The sequence below is a fragment of the Zalophus californianus genome, chromosome 3, assembly GCF_009762305.2.
Source record: "Zalophus californianus isolate mZalCal1 chromosome 3, mZalCal1.pri.v2, whole genome shotgun sequence".
NCBI lineage: Eukaryota > Metazoa > Chordata > Mammalia > Carnivora > Otariidae > Zalophus > Zalophus californianus.
In genome coordinates this window covers 70,754,454-70,769,695 of record NC_045597.1, presented here as the reverse complement: position 1 = coordinate 70,769,695, position 15,242 = coordinate 70,754,454, and the positions used below count along the sequence as shown (strand labels likewise).

Genomic DNA, 15,242 nt, shown 5'->3' with positions numbered 1-15,242 from the left:
GTCCTAGAAGCAGGGACTCAGACGCTACTCCGACTCTGTCTCTCCCTCTCTCCACTGCACAGCAGTTCCCTCAGAGGGTGAAGAGCCCATCTCACATGTCACTTTGCCACCAAGAGAGACTGGCTGCCACTCTTGGTCCCCCGTCCGGCTGACCCTGGGAAGGTTCCCACCTGACCAGTTTGGCCCATCTGTTGGACAACTAATTGCAAGCCGACTGACCTAGGAAAGGCAGGGACAATAAGAACCTGGTAGTGCCCATTCAACCACATGGTGTATGAGGAGGTACGCTTTCTGGAAGTGGGGATGGGAGGCGGAGGTTTACTAATGACAAAAAAGGGAAGAGTGACACTGCACTGAGTCACACAACTCAGAAATGGAAGACCAAGGACTGGAATCCAGGTCCTGTGTCTTCAAGGCCCGTGCTTGTCATCCTTGGACCCGCAGCAACGGTGTCCCCTGGGTGTTCACTAGAATTGCAGAGTCCCAGGCTCTCCTTGGAACAATGGAATCAGTCTGCACTTGAAAAAGAACTGAGGGTGACTTGTGTACATGTCCAGTCTGAGAAGCACCCTTTAATCATGATAACATAAATATTTCCCTCTTTTTTATATTACAGTAATATTTTTATAATTTTTTCTAATAATTTGCCCTTTGAAGATCTTCTCAATTCCTCACATTTACTTTTTTAAACTTCATATTTACCTGTGAAGCCCTTAAGAGTATGCTAGAAAGCCCCATCCAAGTATTCAGCATCACCATCACCATACTTAATTTTCAAGTTGATACTGACGGTGATTCCTTCCATGTGTTTAGCACTTACGAATTTATAAAGAACTTTCACATTCATTAGTGGCTCTCAGTCTTGGTTGCCTATTGGATCATCTGGGGACTTTATAAAAGCTGGTTGCCTGGGTCTTATCCTCAGATATTCTGATCTATTTGGTCTGGAATAAAACCTGAGCATCAGGACTTTTAAAAGCCCCCCCCCCCCCCCCCCCCCCCCCCCCCCCGCCGCCCAGTGATTCTAAAGATTTAAAACCACCGGTTTGAGGAGGTATGGCCCAGGCATCTGTATTTTTTGGACACTTCACAGTGACTTTAATTTGTGGGCAAGGGCAAGAACCACTCACCAGCATTAAATTTCTTATTTGATATTCATGATAGCTGGGTGAGGTATGAATTGTGGACATAACTCCATTTTACCAGTGAGGACACATAAGCTAAAGTTTGCCCATTGGGTCACTTAGCTAGAAGAGGTGGAATTGGGACTCAAGTCCAGTTTTTCTGACCCCAAGGCCGGGAGTCCACCTGCCATCCCCTAGAGTTGGGCTGGGAAAGTCTTATCCCTCTGCTCCTGGAACTTGTTTTAGGACAGCCTGGTTTCAAAAGGAAGATTCTGACCCTGGAGCAGAATAAACCTCTGATTGCAGAGAAAAGACATGTTCTCGTTCACCCCGGCGTACTGAGAAAGTTGTGGCCGATGAAAGCCACCTTCGAACATCTTTGTGCTCTCTGGATGGGCTCCTAGTGTATGTTGGCTCGGCGGCGGCAGCAGCCTGAGAAAGGAACCCGCGAAGAGCCCAGACACAGACACTCATGTCTGCTGCCCAGCCAGACTCGCTGCAAAGAGAAGGGGAAGGCTGGGAGGCAGGAGGTGTGTGTTCATCACTGAGAGGAGAGGCATGACTTGGGGCATTTCATTTCATTTGCAAGGTATTTCCTTTGCTGGAATGATCTTCACCTTTTTCTCTTGGCCTTTCTAAATGGCCCTCACCTCTTCTTTCCCTTCCTGCAGCTTCACCCCCTGGATTTTCAGGGCCTGCTTAGAACTCGCCAAGCAGGGCATTTGTAATGAATAAAAAAGTTAACACTTTTTTAAACGACTCAGAAGTCAACCACCCACATAATGACGACAGCCATTTCTTTCATGATGCCTTTCCATCTAGCTGTGCCTGAGCATTTCTGAGATTTGGAAAGGCTGAAATCCTAGGAGTTTCTTTTTCTTTCTTTCTTTTTTTCCCCCCTCCTTTCCTTTAGAATCTTGTCCCAATTGCCATTGAACATCATGGAAAATCAGTCATGAGTCATGCCTCAGATCTCAGCCTCCCATCAAATACCATCTTGCTTCCCCGAGGCCCCTTCCACCTCTGATTCACAGCCTTCGAGCTCACGTTGTCTTTCAAGGAAATCTTCCTTTATACATTTCTGATTCACTGACATTTAAGTCACCAAAGCGTTAGAAAGAGATATGCAATGGCTAAGAAATTTCTTGGGAATTTTCATTAGACGTTCTTGGAATTGGGAAATTGTGGTTTTCTGAAATGATCATGGATATGAATCCTAAGAAACTAAAATTCAGCCTTCAGAAACTGAAGCAGCTCAAAATTCAGTGTTTGTGCAGAACAGAAGCAATGAACCCAGAATGAGGATCTCTGAGTTCTAGAACCGGCTCTGCAGCTAACAGCTGTGGCTTCAGGCCTCCATTTCCTTTCTAGTTCAATAAAAATGCTGGATATGAGCTCTAAGGATCCGTCCAACTCATACTCCCTGATCCTTAATTTTGCCAGGAGTCTCCTGTCCATCCCTTCTTCCTTCTCACATTCCAGAAAGCAAGGGCCACTAAAGCTGCTCGTACTCTGAGCCGCTATTAATGGTCTCCAGAGATCTAGACAAGTCTATCATGGGAAGAGTCAGCACTTTCCCCAGCCCAGTTAGCATCTCTGTAGTTTCTCAGGCATGGTGCTAACATGAGACTAGTGGGCCTCTGAGAGCCTTTGCCGCCAGACCTTTGGAAAGAGCTGCCGGCCGTTGTTCTTTCCAACGCCTCACCTCGCAGTCTGTCTGCGACCCACTGAAAGCTGGTCTTTGTTCCTGCGTGTCTCCGTGACTTGCTGCTGGAGCCCCAGAGTTCTGTCCTTGTTCTTCTTCTCTTCCATCAGCCCCTCAGTGAACCCCTCCAGCACCATTGCCATCCGTTCCCAAACTCAGGTGTCTAGCCCAGCTCTGCCCCCAAATTTCAGTCTGGCATCTCCAACCGCCATGAGTCTCTCTCTACAAGACCTCTCCATTTGGATGTCTCATAGGCATCAAAATTTAATCCAAACCCGGATCCACATCTTCTCCCTCACACCATCCTCCCCAGCTTGGTTGGTTCTAAGTCCATCCTTCCAGTTGCTCTGGCCAAAACCTACTAGTCACCTTGACTCTCTCTTCCACAGCCCATGTCCAACCTGCTGGCTTTGCCTTCATGATGCATCTAGGATCTGGCCATTTTGCCCTACCCCCACCCCCATACCATCTAGTGGGAGTCACTCTCTTCTCTCCCCTGGATTACCGCAAGAGCCTTGCCATTCTCCCTGCTTCCATCCCTTGCCTATGGTCTCTTTTCCACACAGCCGCCAAAAATGCTGGAAAATTAGAAGTCAGACCCATCCAAATCCTCCATCTGGCCCCCATCTCCTTCACAGTAAAAGCCAAAGTCCTCCAGGGCCCTGTGTGTCAACCCAGCCCTTATATTTCTGGCCTGGTTTCCTACTTCTCTCCCTCAGGCACTCCATCCCACTCACACCAATCTCCTGGAATATATTTAAGATCTTTCCACCAGATCCTCCCTCTGCCTGGGAGGTTTTCCCTGCAAATGTCTACATCGTTCACTCCCTCATCTCCTTGAAGTCTTTGCTCAGGCTTCACTTCTCGGTGAGGCCCTCCTTGCCCATTTCATTATACATATCCTGGAAGAGCCCAGCCCCTGATCCTGGCGTTCCTAACCTTCCTTACCTTGTTCTATTCTTCTCTAAATCCATAAATCCAATCACCTTCTCATAGACTATATAACTGATCTCTTGTTTGTCGTTTATGGTCTGCCCTCGCCCAACAGAAGGTGAGCCCCACAAAGGTAGAGGTTTCTGTTTTGTTCACTGTTGTGTCTCAAGTGCTAGGAAGAGTGCCTGGTACATAACAAGTGCTCAATAAATATTTATTGAATGGACTGACCTGTGGTTAGAATTCACACCACATACCTCTCTCTCCCCAAGCGGTCTTCTGAAGCATTGCCTTCCAGGAAAAGTAGAATTCTGTGGTGACAAGTATTTTCCTCCTGTGCTATCAATAGATAGCATCTATCTATCTACTGGCCCCCAAGCATGACCCCACAGTGTCCTACAATCACATCACTGCTTTCGTCAGGTATCCATGTATTCACACACACACACACTCGTCCACAGGGTGCTATAGCACCAGCTCCCCACCCCTAAATGGGATTTTTTTTTAAGATTTTATTTATTTATTTGAGAGAGAGAGAATGAGAGACAGAGAGCATGAGAGGGAAGAGGGGCAGAGGGAGAAGCAGACTCCCCGCTGAGCAGGGAGCCCGATGCGGGACTCGATCCCAGGACTCCAGGATCATGACCTGAGCCGAAGGCAGTCGCTTAACCAACTGAGCCACCCAGGGGCCCCTCCTAAATGGGATTTATACAGAGCCCTCTGTAGGACGTGCTTTCAATCACAGTCGTTGACTCAAGGTGATGGAAGACTGGAATCTCTGACTTCGTTTTGGTTATTAATGAACATCAAAGGGAGATACATCTTGGTTGAGGCCATGGAGAAACCAAGGCTGGGCCTTGAATGTCTTCCCTCTGTAGACCTGGGCAGGGCTCCATTTGTCACAGCAGATCTGTGGGTTCCTGCCACACTGAGGAAACTGATGGAAGGGAGGAATAAGATAAAAGGAAGGATGGGCAGGACAGGCTCCAAGATCCACCCCAAAAGAGGAAGAGTCAAAGTCTGAGCTTTGAGGAAACACACCCACCTCGCTGCCAACCCCATGGGATTCTTGGAGCCCAGAACTGTGGACGTGGCTTCTGGGTCAGCTCTGGTGCTAGCAGCCACAGAATCTCTGCTAGTTAGTGTGCTGGGGATCAGAACCTGCCTTGAATCTGCTCTAGGTTTCCATGGTGATTGCTTTAAACTTTTCATCATCCTTCCTTCAGACCTTGGGGGAGAACCATGCTCTCTGGTTTCCATGACAACCATTTAAACATGTATCTCTGTCTGGCTCTGTTGGAAGAGAACTGCTAGAGATACATGCAAATCAACTGGCTGTTCTCCCTCTAATTAAAAAAAAAAAAAATTAAAGTGACACACCTGCTTAGAAGGTTCCGATCTTTGCTCCTAACAAGAAGGGTGAAGGTGTCAAACTGGTGTTTGAGGAGGGTTTGCTGCATTGCTTTGATACTTCAAGTGCTCACCCAGATACACAGGTTCACTCCACCGTATTAAGTAATTATCTGCACTCAGTGCTTACCCTCCCCTCCCCTCTGTCTAGCAGATGAAAGAGCTCCGAGTTCAAGGCTGTTTACCTTCCTGCTGCATACCAAAGGAGGAAGGGAAGGACACGGCCAGAGAGACCAGCTAGCTGCCCTACCCAAGCCAGTCCTTCACCACTGCCGGGAGAAACTGTGGACAGCGGGTTGTCAAGTCAACTCACCATCAGTAAACTGTCCCAGCACTCAGACTGTAGCCCAAAATAAGGTGGAAATCACATACCCAGTCATTAGGAAATGGAACTCATGGACTGGAGAACAGTCAGGTGACTCTGAGGAAAAAACGTTCGGAAGAAGTAGAAAGATGATGGCCCCCTTTCCCTTCCCAGACACCTTCCTGTCCTCCCCCACAACAACACACTCCCAAACCAGAGATCTTCAGAGGCAGCGGTGGGCCAAACAGCCACAGAGAGATCTAAAACAGGATCCTGTTTTGAAACTGTGCACCAAACTTTAAAATTCTGACAGTTTCCAATGAAAATAGACACTTCCCACTTCTCCTGAAACTCAGCAGATCTGCATCAGAGTCCTACTTCAGGAGAGTCTGCTGGATTGAAGAAGCACCACCCCCTGAGATGAATTGAAGCATGCACTGGCTTTGGTCCAACTTTCCCGAATAGCAAACTTTTCTCCTTGCTCCTGGAAAACAGTTGAATTAGTAACTTGTGATAACACCCACGACATCCAGACAATACCAATCATCCCTCAAGTAATCGCTGACATCACACACCATGAAAGAGAATTCTTATTTGGGCGTGGGGGCAGGGGGAGGCTGGAAGATGAAATATTCTTCCATCTTCTTCATCTGAGGCCCTTCAGCCACCTTGGACACAGCTGAGGTCGGAGGTCAGGGTAAGCTAGATGGGGATTTCCTTCATGATCATCTGGTGAGACTATGTCTGACACCTACAGGAAGAGCTTTGATTGCTTCAGTATGCTGCTACTGTTTTGATTTTACTGTTCAGTAGGTTCATAAGCCAAAAAGTCATTTGGCTAAAAATATATGTCAAAATAATTGTAGCAGAAAGTTGGCTGGTTAGTAGTCAGTGGATGAAACTGATAGGTCAATTCAATGAGCCCTCATTTAGGGTTTGAGACATGACTTCTTTGCCTTGTTAATGACAAGTTTTTTAACCCCCGTAGTGCATATTTTCTTACCTGTCCCATGGAGGTAAAGGTGCTTGCCTCACTGAGTTTCTGGGAGATTCAAACAAAATCGTGTACAGCGAGACCCTGGCAGAGTTCCTGATGCTCAGTAAAGATTTATTAGAAGCCAGGTTCCTCAGAATGAGTTGGCCTTCTTCACTTTTCCTCCTTTCCCCAGATCACCTTTCTGCCTCTTTCTAGAGAAGGAGGGGAAATGAGTCTTGCTGTTCTTACCGAAACCGTTTTCATCCTACGGACTATCCATGGTGTAACACCAGGGGGTGAAAGAGAAAGAAAAAAGTAGTCCTCGCTGAAAGCAAAACCAGGCCCTTTAAAAAATCAGCAACTTGTCAGAAAATTGACTGATCATATTAAGAAGCTGTGTTTTGTTTTCCTGTGAATATTTTTAGGGTGCACTATGGGAACAACAAATGTCAAGCAAAAGATGAAAGAGACAAGGGCTGTTAGAAAAGATGTCGAGGCAAGAAGAGAACAAGCATTCCTTAGTTTGCCCCAAAGGCGGGCGGAATGTGATCAAACTGTTTTTCGCACCTGCAAAGGAGTCAAGGCATTTTCATTCTGTAAGAGAAAGAACTTGCCGCTGACAGGGGGAATGGATCGAATCATTCGAGTCTGGAATCCTTACCTGCCTGGGTGAGGTTTCTTTCTCTCTCCAACCAAAAGTGCCACTGATCTAGTAAAGTATAATGAGAGCAACACAGGGGATCGCTAATTCCCTTTTAGGCTAATTTAAGAAGCCCTGTCCAAAATCGATCTCCTGTACACACAGCCTGGGAAACTTCTGTTGGTGGCCACAAAAGACTCTTTATTTGGGGTTAATAAGCAAGTCATTGGCCCCATTTACCAATGAAGGAACTGAAGCTTAGAGGAGGTAAATAGCTTTTTGGACGTAAGGCCAGAATTGGCTAATTTGGGCTGCTTCTAAAAGCCTATGCCATTTCCGTTGGTCAGTGTTGAAGACAGCAGGAGAGTGGAAAATGGGGAGTAGTCTTCTGTGCACTGATAGTGGGGACTTGGGGACAAGAGCAAGTCACCTAGGGTGCGCCCAGCTTCCTCGCTGAGTCTCTGTACTAGGCAACAGTGGAGGACCTGCAAGGGGACCCAGGCCCCTCAGCGGGAGCAGACAGCTGCGGAGGCAGTGCCAGGAACCCCGGGGGGCACGTGGGATCGGATGCTGCCCCTGTCACCTTCTAGCCCAGTGATCCTGTGCAAGGGTTGCCGCCAGTGTCCACCTTGATAATGGTGCTCACAGGAGTACCTACCCTTCTGGTAATAAGAAAGATCACAAATGAGGTCATCCACGTATAGCTCTCAATACAACGTCGGATGCCTAAAAAGAAAGAAAAATGATTTTCTACCCACTTCTATTACCTTAGACTCCCATTTGTCTGATGATGGAGAACAGTTCGCTTACCTTCCAGTGACGTGGTTATAAAATGACACTGGGCTCTCCCCTTCAACCTCAGCCCTGCCTCCCTTCTCCCCACCTCCCCACCCTCTCCCTACACAGGCAGCCCTGTGACCCTGAGGGCATTGTGACCCCTCAGAACTCCTTAAAATAAACTTATATTAAAAAAACATTCCCCCCAGATCTGAATACTGTTAACTCTGAACTGCATAAAGCAACAACCTGCCATAGAATCTATTCCCACACCACCCTGTGCTCTTCCTCGTTTATTCCTTTTATAGTGATATTGTCAGCAGTTGGAGAAACAAAGCCCAGAGCTTCATCTCACACTGAGTTGTGCTGCTATAACTGGGTATTATTTGCTTCAGTCCTTTTATCACACAAGATATATACTTGTGTGATTTCAGAAGGAGACATAACCCTCCTCCGGCTGAATAGAACTGCCAGATCCGGGCCAAGTTTAGTCTTGCATTTTTTATTTAGAAATAGCACTTAAAACTGCTTGGTGTTCATCTGTTCTTTTTCCATTCTAGAAAACCAACAGGTATGCTGAAAAGCCACACAGCTCCCATGATCTACATCCATGTATCTGCTGAGGATAACAAAATATTTTCCATGTCCACCGACAACATTATTAAGGTCTTTGCCCTTTCACATTTTGGATGCATTGCCCAACAGTTTCGGATAGAGAATGTGTTTGTTTGGTGTTTTCTTTCCCCTCTTTGCAGCTCTAGAGGTCTCTGCATTAGCAGATACTCAAATGGTAGTTACATTTGAGGGTTTGCTTTGGAAAAAGAAGGTAAGGGGTCAACTGAAGGGTAGTGTCTTAGAGAATTTTCTATACCTGGTGTTTCATTGGGATGAGTAAACCTTGAAGCATCTCAGCCCCTGTTTGCATGCTGTCCTGATTCCCCTGGGAGAACGTGTGTTGGAGGATGAAGAGGGGGAGCAAGGGATGGAATGGGGACATGGGGGAGGTAACTGTCCCTTGCTACTAGTGCTTATTTTGCAATACACATAGGGCATGTGGGCCCTTTCTGAAATGTTGTCTGTAAGGCTTAGAATTTAAACACTTCTGGCCCTGGTAGAGGTCGTGGTAACATCACCTTCATTTTGTTTGCCTTCACACCTCTTTTTATACGTAGGGTCCTACCCAATTCTAAAATTCAGCTGCCCTGTGACCTTTGTATTGCACTATTTTTATACCAAAAAAAAAATTAGAAATTTTATTGATTTGCTTTATCCATCATTTCGTGTGCTTTTCCAGTGAATATGAAAAGTTTTCATGATTTCATCCATCTTTCTTTCTCAACTGTCATGGGGCCGGAGGGTGGGAGTTTAGAGAAGTCTGAATCAAAGGAATGCTGAAGCCTCAGGCAGATCAGTATCATTGCTTTGCATAGATACATAAACCAGCTTACTGACTACACACATAATAAATGATTTATAGATGCTATGGGCTGAATCATGTCCCTTCAAAATTCATATGTTGGAGTCTGAACCACCAGTAGCTTACAATGTGGCTGTATCTGGAGACAGGGCCTATAAAGAATTAATTAGGGGCACCTGGGTGGCTCAGTCGTTAAGCATCTGCCTTCGGCTCAGGTCATGATCCCAGGGTCCTGGGATCAAGCCTCACATCGGGCTCCCTGCTCCGCGGGAAGCCTGCTTATCCCTCTCCCACTCCCCTTGCTGTGTTCCCTCTCTCGCTGTGTCTCTCTCTGTCAAATCAATAAAATCTTTAAAAAAAAGAATTAATTAAGGTTAAATGAGGTCATATTGGTGGGGCCCTAATCCAATATGATTGGTATCCTTATAATAAGAGGAAATCAGCACATTTAGATGGAGGGGCAACCATGTGAAGACATGGCAGGAAGGGGGTCATCTGCAAGCCAAGGAGAAAGGCCTCAGCAGAAAGCAAACCTGCCTACACCTCCATCAAGGACTTCAATCCCTTACTTCACACATATACGAAAGTTAACTCAAAGGCAATAGACCTAAATGTAAAAAGAGCTCCAATTTCAAAATTCTCTGGAGAAAACATAGGAGTAAATCTTCATGACCTTGGACTAGGGAATGATTTCTTAGATACGACATCAAAACCACAAGAGACAAAAGGAGAAAATAAATGAGTTGGATGTCATCAAAATTAAAACCTTGTGCCTCAGAAGACACCATTAAGAAAGTGGTCAGACCACCTACAGGATGGGAGAAAATGTTGCCAATCACACATCTGATAAAGGACTTGCGTCTACAATACAAAACAATCTGTATGCTCAACAATAAAACACAATTATCCTGGGCAAAGGACTTAAATAGAAATTGCCTCAAAGAAAATATTCAAATGGCCAATAAACACAGGACAAGATCTTCCACATCATTCGTCATTATGTAAATGCAAAACAAAACCACCATGAGTTACTACTTCACACCCATTAGGATGGCTAAAATCAGAAGATAGATGATAAGAAGCATTAGCAAGGATGTGGAGAAATTGAAGCTCTCCATACCTTGCTAGGGGGAATTTAAAATAGTGCAGCCACTTTGGGAAATATTTTGGCGGTTCTTTAAGTGCTTACCATGGAGTTACCATATGACCCACCAATTCTGCTTCCAGATTTAAACCCAAGAAAATTGGAAACTTACGTTCACATAAACTCTTACATATGAATATTCAGAGCAACGTTATTCATAACAGCCAAAAAGTAGAAATAACTCAAGTGTCCATGAACAAATAAATGGATAAACAAAATGTGGTATATCCATACAATGAAATACTAGGCAGCAACAAAAAGAAATGAAGCAGTAATACGTGTTGAAAAAGCTTATGTTACATGAAAGCCAGTCACAAAAGGCCATGTATTGGAGGATTCCATTTATATGAAATGTCCAGAATAGGCAAATCCACAGAGAGAGAAACTAGTTTAGTCGTTGTTGGGGGGTTGCAGTAAGGTGGGATAGGGAGTGGCCACTAATGGGTATGGGGGTTCTTTCTGAAATAATGAAAATGTTTTGAAGTTAGACAGCGGTGATGGTTGTACAACTCTGTGAATATGCTAAAACCCACTGAATTGTACACTTTAAAAATGCGAATTTTGTGGGATGTGAATTATATCTCAATAAAACTGTTATTTTGTAAAGGAGGGGGAGGGGAGAGATAGAGAAGTCAAGGGAGATGATGCCAAGACTTTGGGCCAGAGCCCACTGAGACAGGGCAGATGGTGGGGAAGAGGAGCATAAGACCAGGAGCTCAGTTCTGGATGTGTTGGGTAGAGTCATCCTGAGTTGAGGGGAGATGTCAGGGCTGGAGATATAAATTTGGAAGTCATTAGCATTTAGATGGAATTTTAAACCATGGAGGGGATGAGATGGAAAAGAGAGCAATAGTGAGGAATGGGGAGAAAAGCCTCAAAGACTGCGCTCTCACTGTGTGTGGGGTCCGACATGGCTCCTGTAGAGTGAACTCAGAGTTCATGTCATGGCAACCATGAGGACATTTTACACAAAATTAGGTGTTGAGATCACAGTCAGTGATGCAGTCAGGACCCAAACTCAATTCAGTCCTCCAAGCAAATTTGATTAAAATGAGAAGATTCATGGACTTCAGTATTTGATTTATTTTGAAAATCGAATCTATCCTAAGGTATCCTCCAAAGCCACAAAGTTGGAGACTTCATATTTTTAATGAGCTTTTTTTTCCCTCAAAACCTGGCACCATCAGATAATCATAATTCTGTATGTGAGGACACGTCTCCTATCCTATTTTCTTTTCCTAGTGCCTCTCCATTTTCTTCCAATCTAAAATCATGATTACAAGATTAGCATCTTGCCTGTGATGATTCAGGCATATTGAATCACTTCCCAAAATGTGTTTAAAATATATTGAAATCCTATCTTGGAAATATGGTGTGTAATTTATTTCAGAATATATTATTCCTATCAAATAAAAAGTAATCAACCAGGAACCAAACAGCTAAATTTCTAGCATGCCTGATCAGATAGTCTTCGTTCTTTGAATTGATTTTTCAGCCCAAATATTTCACTTTTCTAAATCATGGGGACACATGAAACGTTTCAGGAGTCTGCTAGTTTCTGGCATTACCCTAAAGGAGAATAAAGTGACAGGTTCGGTTTTCTGTTTTCACTTGTTATTTTCTGTGAGTTTAATATTGCACACTACAAAGAGGGCTGTTTTGTGTCAACAGAAATTAGCATAGAAAGAAAGTTATTTCCTGAAGGAATACAGCATGGTGTATTAGTTAAGGTACGGCTTGCCACTGTAACAAATAAACCCTATATCTTCCATGAGTTGAGACAATAGAAATTTAGTTCTATTTGCTGTCATACCCAAGGCTGGTGCTCCTGGGGAGGGGCATTTTTTTTCTCCCATTCAAGAACCACGCTGTCTTCATGCAAGGTCCCTAGGTTCTCAGAGTCTTCGTCATCCCAGGACAATGGGATGTCTTCTTCTTAAAAATCCCAGCCATAAATGACCATCACTTTCTCTCACTCCACCAACTGAATTCATAACTCTGGGTGAAGGGAAACCAGGAAATGCCTTAGTTTGGTGGCCACTCCCCAGCAACACCTTTACACTGTGGACAGAAGAGTGTGCATTTGGGGGTTGGGGTACAGCATTTTGGAGAAATACAGACTTGAGTTTAAACTCTGAAACTACCAGAAACTAGATGACTTAGGGAGAAGTATTCAATCCTTCTGAATTCAGTGACTTAATTCTCTTGAACATTGATCACTCTTCTGTAAAACGGAAGAAAGACCCACCTTGTAGATTAGTTGTGCTCATAAAAGGTAATGTATGAACTGTGCTCATCACAGAGTAGTTTTACTAGGTAAGACTCTTTTGAGCCAAAGAGACAAAAATATAACTCAAGTAGTTTAAGCTAAAGAGGGAGAATTTATTGGTTATTGAAACCAGATCAACAGACAGATGGCCTCATGGACAGCTGGGTTCAAAGATGGCACTGTTTTTCCCATGCTCTCTGCCTACACTTCCTTGGTGCACACTGATATTGACTCCTAGTGCAGCAAGGCTATCTCCTTCCAAATGGCTGGGACCACTGATGCCCAGTCTGAACTCACAACCCAACTCCAGCTTCACTGTCAACTCCAGCCAGAAAAATCTAAGGGAAGACACAGATTGACCAGATTTTGCTGTCCTGTCTACTGCTTGCAATCAGAGAGGCAATTCTAACAGAAGACAGGAGGGTGCTGGACAGACCAGAGATTAAGTCAGTGATGATAATTTGTTGTAGCTACTTTTACTTTGGTGATTTAACGCCAACTTGCTGATTCAACCTCAACAATAGTAGGAAGAGTTGCTTCCTACTTTTCCCTTTCCCAGACCTCGTAAAGGTCCCTTGATAGCACCCCAACTAAGATCACTCTCCAACCTCCGGAATTACCTCATCTTCCTCCTCATCAAAACTTCCTCTCTTTAAAAACAAACAAACAAACAAAACCCTTCCTCTCTTTCAGTAACATTATTGCATAAATTAAGAAGAAATTACCAGATGAATGGATTCCCCTTGTGGTATAAGTGACTGATAAAAAACTGTGTGTGTTACCTTTCTATCCAGGAAAATGAGCATTTTCAAACAATTCAATACTCCAGAAAGGAGTGGGAGATGCCCCTTAAATAAGTAGTCCTTGGGGTCACCTTTCCATGGGATTATTTTACTCTGATCACTGCTGTCACCCCCATACTGACCTCCCAGAGTGTATTGCTTCCTGCCTTTTACACCATGACCTAAAGTCACAGATGGAAAAGCACACTAGAACTTTCAAAATGACTTTGCTACCTACTGGGGAGAACTCAGGAAAATAAACAGTATAAATAAAACAAATAAGAGTCTGGCTTATGGGTAAAGGCTTCAAATTTCCTGATCACTGTTTTGCTTCCAGGAGATGTGGAGGAGGGGAAAGAAGCCCCATCCAAGTACATCCCACCCAGTTTAGTCAGATTTTCTAGTGCAGCTCTGGAGGGAGATAAGCCTGAGAAGGACTCTTTAGCTGCTCCCTGCATCTGTAAGGGGAGAGTCATGGAAGCCCGCCGGAACTCAATGGATTATGCCTACCTCCCAACCTTGGTTTAAGATCGTATTTGTTTGTAACAAAATGCCTCAAACGGGGTGACTTAAAGAATGAAAATTTATGTCTCACGGTTCTAGAGGCTGGAAGTCTAAAATCAAGGAGTCAGCAAGGTTGGTTCCTTCTGAAGCTGAAGGAGAGTCTGTTCCATGCCTCAGTCCTAGCTTCTGGTGGTTTGCTGGCAGCCTTTGGCATTTTTTGGCTTATAGAAACATCACCTTGACACCTGCCTTCATCTTCGCATGGTCTTCTCCCTCTCTCTGTGTCTGTCTCTGAATTTCCCCTTCTTACAAGGACACCAGTCATATTGTCTGGGGATCTACCCTACTCCAGCTTGACCTCTTCTTAACTAATTGCACTTGCAACAACCCTATTTCCAAAGAAGGGCACACTCTGAAATACTGGGGGTTATTCAACATACAAATTGGGCGAGCAGGGGTGGGTACACAATTCAACCCATAACAGAGTAAATGAAATAATGCATGGAAAGCATCTAACACAATGCCTGGCGCATGTCAGCTTACTAAACGACAGCTGTCTTCGTGATTATTCGATCTTCCCAGTTTTACACTTGGCCCATCTGCTCTTCCCCAGGGATGTGGCCATCCCTTGCAGCTCTCATCAGATCACAGTACCTTAAAATAATACAAGAGCTGTGGCATGGCTTACATAATAATCCTAACAAATGATTAACAATAATATTATCATTCTAATCATATACCATTACACTATGGCTTAGCTGCGACGCTAAACACTATTTTGTATTAATTTTAAAAATCTCTAAGATTTTATTTATTTTTATTTTTATTTTTATTTATTTATTTTTAAAAGTTTTATTTATTTATTTAAGAGAGAGAGAGAGAGAGAGAGAGAGAAAGAGTGAGAGCAGGAACACAAGCGAGGGGAGTGGGAGAGGGAGAAGCAGGCTTCTGGCCGAGCAGGGAGCCCGATGTGGGGCTCAATCCCAGGACCCTGGGATCATGACCGGAGCCGGAGGCAGTAATGACTGAGCCACCCACGTGCCCCAAAAATCTCTAAGATTTTAAATCCTATAAGAAAGGCATTATTATTAGTCTCCTTATTTTACAGATGAAACTGAGGGAAAGGGAGTATGGTAATTTGGCCAAGGCCACAGAGCCATTAGGTGGTAGAGCTGGGATTCCAACCCACACAGGGGGGTTCTGGACCTCCATGTTCTTAACCAATAGCCACACTGAGGTTTGTTCCCTGAACCCTCC

General features: G+C 44.5%; 1 protein-coding gene across 1 annotated transcript in view; it reads left to right on the top strand.

Moving 5' to 3' along the window:
- The first annotated feature begins 6,885 nt into the window (after nt 1-6,885).
- The window catches only part of LOC113920429 (WD repeat-containing protein 49-like), a 42,555-nt gene continuing 34,198 nt past the window's right edge, over nt 6,886-15,242 (top strand). The window contains 2 exon segments of the mRNA XM_027590681.1: nt 6,886-7,121; nt 8,430-8,535. Of these exon segments, the coding sequence (XP_027446482.1) occupies nt 6,886-7,121; nt 8,430-8,535 (342 nt within the window).